The sequence below is a fragment of the Choristoneura fumiferana genome, chromosome 29 (assembly GCF_025370935.1).
Source record: "Choristoneura fumiferana chromosome 29, NRCan_CFum_1, whole genome shotgun sequence".
Classification (NCBI taxonomy): Eukaryota; Metazoa; Arthropoda; class Insecta; order Lepidoptera; family Tortricidae; genus Choristoneura; species Choristoneura fumiferana.
The window spans coordinates 1-5,301 of NC_133500.1; the positions used below are offsets into that span (position 1 = coordinate 1).

A 5,301-nucleotide genomic window follows, 5' to 3' on the forward strand; every position below is an offset into this window, starting at 1 on the left:
CTGATTTTTTGTCTGTCTGTAAATATCAATGACTAATATAATCTGACCCCACACTGCGTACATTTCGCTTAAGAGTAGGGCTCTGCATACACTGAATGTATTAAATCACTAGGAAAAAGTGAGAAATATCCTCAAGACACGATCCCGTTTACTTACATACCTATAAATGTATACGGAACCCTCGGTGCGCGAGTCCGACTCCTAAGCTGTACCGCTCCGGTAACACTGCACCAGGAAGCTGGTTCCATATTTTAGTCGTGCGTGGTATTTCGAAAATACATAACCACATAACATTTAGTAGGAACTGCGTCGTTAGTTCGTTGAAGTGGCGTTGGGCTGGTCACGTTTGTCGCAGGACCGATGAACGGTGGAGCAGACGAGTCCTCGAATGGAGACCACGACGGGAAACGTAGTGTAGGGCGTCCTGAGCACGGTGACGGATGACGTTAAGAGGATCGCTGCGGCGGATGGATGCGAGGGGCTGAAGACAAAGTGTTGTGGCGCGCCATGAAGTGGCCTATGTCCACAGTGGACTGCTGTAGGCTGATGATGATGATGATGCGTCGTCGACTTGCCATTTAAAAGATCACTTTTTGGACATCCCTCGCTTGTGATGAATGTATTACGAAAATACAAACTGAAACATGGATGCACAGAAAAAACCCAGAAAAAGAGACCAGCGCTGGGAATCGAACCCAGCTCCCCAGCATTCCATGCTGCTGCTATACCCCTACACTACACCACAACTGGACAGGAGTCTACACACAAATTTCTCCCATGCATTTCAGCCTGCTTTTTTCCCTTCTTAGTCACTTAAGCAGCGACACTAACGACATCTATGTTTTAGCTCTAGCAATAGAAAATTACAAGGTAAACAATAGGCGGCCTTATCGCTTAAGAGCGATCTCTTCCAGGCAACCTTTTTAAGGCAGGGATCTTAGGCTATGTAGGTAGATAATAATTTATTCACCGTAACAATACTTAGTCCCCAATCAACAATAGTACATTCTGTCCACGTCGGAATCGGAGGATAATAAAGCAAGTCCATTTGTAGAATGAATAAAAGATTGCGGCGATATTTATGGTCAGGAAGGCACGCGACGCTTGGGGAAGCTGTTTGTCTATGACTCTATTTTGTAAGCTACTGGCAACACTGTTGCTCTACGGTATTTGTTTGAATAACACTATGAAACTGTGGTGGCCTAGTGGTTTGACCTATTGCCTTTCAAGCAGAGGGTCGGGGGTTCGATCCTGGGCTTGCATCAGTGAGTTTTTCAAAATAACATTTGAAAGTTACCACGAGCTTTAGATTGAAGGAAAACATCGTGAGGAAACCTGGACACACCGGCGAAGCAATCCAGTGGTATGTGAAGTTCCCAATAACAGCAACACCAGATTATTATTTTCAGTGTTCCGTACCAAAGGGTAAAAACGGAAACCCTGTTACTAAGACTTCGCTGGCCGTCCGTCCGTTCGTCCGTCTATCACTAGGGTGTATCTCATGAACCGTGTTAGTTAGACAGTTTAAATTTTCACAGATTATCTATAACAGTGGCCGCTATAACAACAAATACTAAAAACAGAGAAAAAGGGGGGCTCCTATAAAACAATCGTGATTTTTTGCCGTTTTTTGCTAATATCTAATGAATTTTGTATAATATTGTGTTACGGAACCCTTCGTGCGCGAATCCGACTCGCATTTGGCCGTTTTTTATTGTAGCTACATTCTCCCCTTCTTCCGTGCATGCTAACGATAAATACACGTCTGCAACAGTTCTCTGATTGCTTAATTATTTTCATCCGCTTCACCGATTCCAGCGCCTCAAAAGAAAATTAAAACAGTTCAGTGTTCAGGTTTTACTTCTGGATAAACTCGTGTATTTGAGTACAATTATTAAATAAAAATAGTTATTTGTGTCACAAGGAGCAAAATGGTGTATTTACAGCGTGGGCGTATATTGAATCCAGAATGTAGCGAGGATTATAAAGATAGAATCCTGAGCGTAAATGAGGGATTCAAGTGTTAACGCCCAACATGAAAATGATTTTGCTCCCGAGTGGCTCATACAACTTTTCACACCGAGCATTAAGAAACTTGAATTAAAATATTCAAATATTATTAAAGAAAAATCAGCATAGAAAATGGCTGAAATGGGAATTTACAATTATCAACTTCAAAGAAAAAATGGCATTTGCAATAAACACTTAGAAAACTTGCATGCCAAATTGGGCGGAACAAACATGACATGTACTTATGTAATATTTCTTCTGACATGTGTTATATTTATGTAAATGAAGGTTGGTTCACTTCATTTTAAACTTCTTATCTATGATATTGGATCCATAGAGCTATCGAGGCTATGACGGACAGAATGACGGTTACATATAAAATGAAAGATATTTAAAATGTGCTGATAAAGAAATTACTGAAATAATAGCTCTAAATGTTGTTTCTCTTTTCAGGTATGGTTTATTTTAGTTATTAATTATTGTTTAGCTTATGTTACGCCACATACTGTGTGAAGGAAAAGTTTATTTGTAATAAATTTCTTATCTCTTTTCAGAGCAACGCAATTTGGCTTTTATTTCACCAAAGGTGCTTAATATTTAAAAACACATTATAAAACAACATTTTTATAGCTAATTTACGAACGATGGAGAAGTTAAAATTCAAATTTGCGGTAAAAGCGGGTGAAGATCCCAAAACCAATATAATTTGTATAACTTCAATTACGGATGTCAACAACCAAACCTTTTTATTGCCGGATGAGCTGCAACCGGTCAAATTGCACGATACAATTATAAAAACTGAAGCTTTTGCAAAGGTAAGGAAAACACTACAAAGAAGACATGATCAACGACAAGTATGGATTTCGATGACAACCGAGATCAGTAATGTTTATATAGACGAAGATGGAAATATGCAATTCAAAGGATATTTACTGGAAGAGGCCCCACTAGAGGCGCGTCAGCAAGTCTCCACTACTGGAATTTCAGAGGAGGTTTTAGCAAGAATCTTACAAACTTGTGCTGAAATGAACAAGGATATACCTAAGCCACAGAACGTAAGAAATGTAACAGATAAGTTTGTAATAGAAAAATTCACAAGGAAAACATCAAATGTATTTCAATGGATGACTATTTTTGAAGCAGAATGTACTCGCTTAGGATTGGAAGATGATTTGAAGAAAATTGAAGCTCTTAGATTATTCTTGGAGGACTCGTGTGTGGACTGGTATACTTCCATGCTTATAAAATATACGATTAACTCAGATTGGTTGATATGGAAGAAAAGCTTCTGTGACACATACGCAGACAAAGGCTGGTCCCCGGTTCGGTATGCATTATTATTCAAATATAGACAAGGTTCATTACTGGAATATGCTATAAAAAAAGAGAGACTTTTATTAGAGATGAATAAAACAATAGATACGCCTACTTTGATGGACTTGATTGCTACAGGTTTGCCACATTATATAGCGGATAAAATCGATAGAAAAACTTTGAAACAGACTGAAGACTTATTTAATAACATCAGAGGCTTGGAACACCTGGTAAGAAAACAGAATAATGGAGTTTTAGGAAAAAATAATGAAAAAGAAGAAAAAGTACGACCATGCGGAATATGTGAAAAAGAAAACAAGGGTATTCGGTATCATCCAGAATCATTGTGCTGGTTCAAAAACATAGGTACCAGACCAAAACGAGAATATATCCGAAGCGTTAATAATTCTGAATTAGAAACAGAATTGAATCAAATAGATCCAAAAAACTAGTATTTCCACCATTAATCAAAATTAAAATAGGCATAAATGATATTTTTGAAACTTTGGCAATTTATGATTCGGGTTCAAATGTATCTTTAATAAACTCAAGGTTATTATCGTGTAAAAAATCCAAAACTGATATAAATATAAGTAATGCCAACTTAAAAACGATTAATGGTGTAAAAAAAACGGTAGGAATAGTAACTTTAAAAATAAAAATATTCGATATTGAGAAAAAAATTCATGTTTTCGTAATAGATGAAGCAAACTTCGATTATGATTTCCTGATTGGGCTAGACTGTATAGAGCAATTTCATTTAGCACAAAATGAAAAATTACAAATAACGCAAACTATACACCATTATAAAAAAGAACAAAATGATGATAACACATGTCACAAAAATGAAACAATAATTCCTGGCTCTACAGGTATCGTAAGAGACGAAACAATTAACAATAACATATATAAAGTTAACTTTAATGAACATATTGACGTAACCAACTTTAATATTTCCGTAAATCATCTAGACCTTCAGAAAAAAACGGTGATAGAGGAACTAATAAGCAAGTATAAATCACTTTTTGCTAAAGATAAGTATGATATAGGTACAGTGCAAGGGTACGAAGCACACATTGATCTAATAATAGATAAATATTGTAGTAAAAGACCATATAGATGTAGTATAGAAGATAAAAAAGAAATCGAACAGCAAATATCGAAACTATTGCAGAAAACTTGATAGAGGAGTCTTATAGTCCCTTTGCGGCTCCGGTAACAATGGCTTATAAAAAAGAGGAAGGAAAAAGGTCGAGACTATGTATAGATTTTCGTGATTTAAATAAAATTGTGGTTCCTCAATCGCAACCATTCCCACTGATTGACGATTTAATGCAAAAAACAAGAAATTGTAAATTCTTTACAACTCTAGACATAAACTCGGCTTTCTGGTCAATTCCTTTGAAGGTTGAAGACAGGAAAAAGACAGCATTTGTTACTCAGGAGGGACATTACCAATGGACCTGTTTACCTTTCGGCTTAAAAACTTCACCTGCCATATTTCAAAGGATATTGAGTAGCATTATAAGAAAACATAAATTATCCGATTTCACTGTAAATTATATTGATGATATTTTGGTGTTTTCAAAAACATTCGATGAACACATTATTCATTTATCACTGTTATTGGAGGCAATTTTAAAAGAAGGGTTTAGATTAAAATTCTCCAAGTGCAATTTTGCACAAGACTCTGTAAAATACTTAGGTCATATAATTAAAAACAATACAGTCACCCCATTAAAGGATAACTTAATTGCTATAAAAGAGTTCCCTATCCCGAAAACACAAAAAAATGTTCGACAATTTTTAGGGAAAATAAATTTCTATGGAAAATATATACCACATACATCAATCGTATTAGATCCGTTACATAATTTGTTGCGAAAAGGACAAAAATTTACTTGGTCAGAAAAATGTCAAGAATCCTTCGAAACAATAAAAAAACTTCTTTGCTCAAAACCCATTTTAGCTATCTTT

At 36.0% G+C, this 5,301-nt stretch overlaps 1 protein-coding gene across 1 annotated transcript; it reads left to right on the forward strand.

The window, feature by feature from the left end:
• The first annotated feature begins 2,314 nt into the window (after positions 1 to 2,314).
• On the forward strand, positions 2,315 to 3,956 carry LOC141444292 (uncharacterized). The gene is made up of 2 exons (XM_074109789.1): positions 2,315 to 2,463; positions 2,565 to 3,956. The coding sequence occupies exon 2, from the start codon at positions 2,655 to 2,657 to the stop codon at positions 3,774 to 3,776; it is 1,122 nt and encodes a 373-aa protein (XP_073965890.1). The 5' UTR covers positions 2,315 to 2,463; positions 2,565 to 2,654; the 3' UTR covers positions 3,777 to 3,956.
• The last annotated feature ends 1,345 nt before the right edge of the window (positions 3,957 to 5,301 follow it).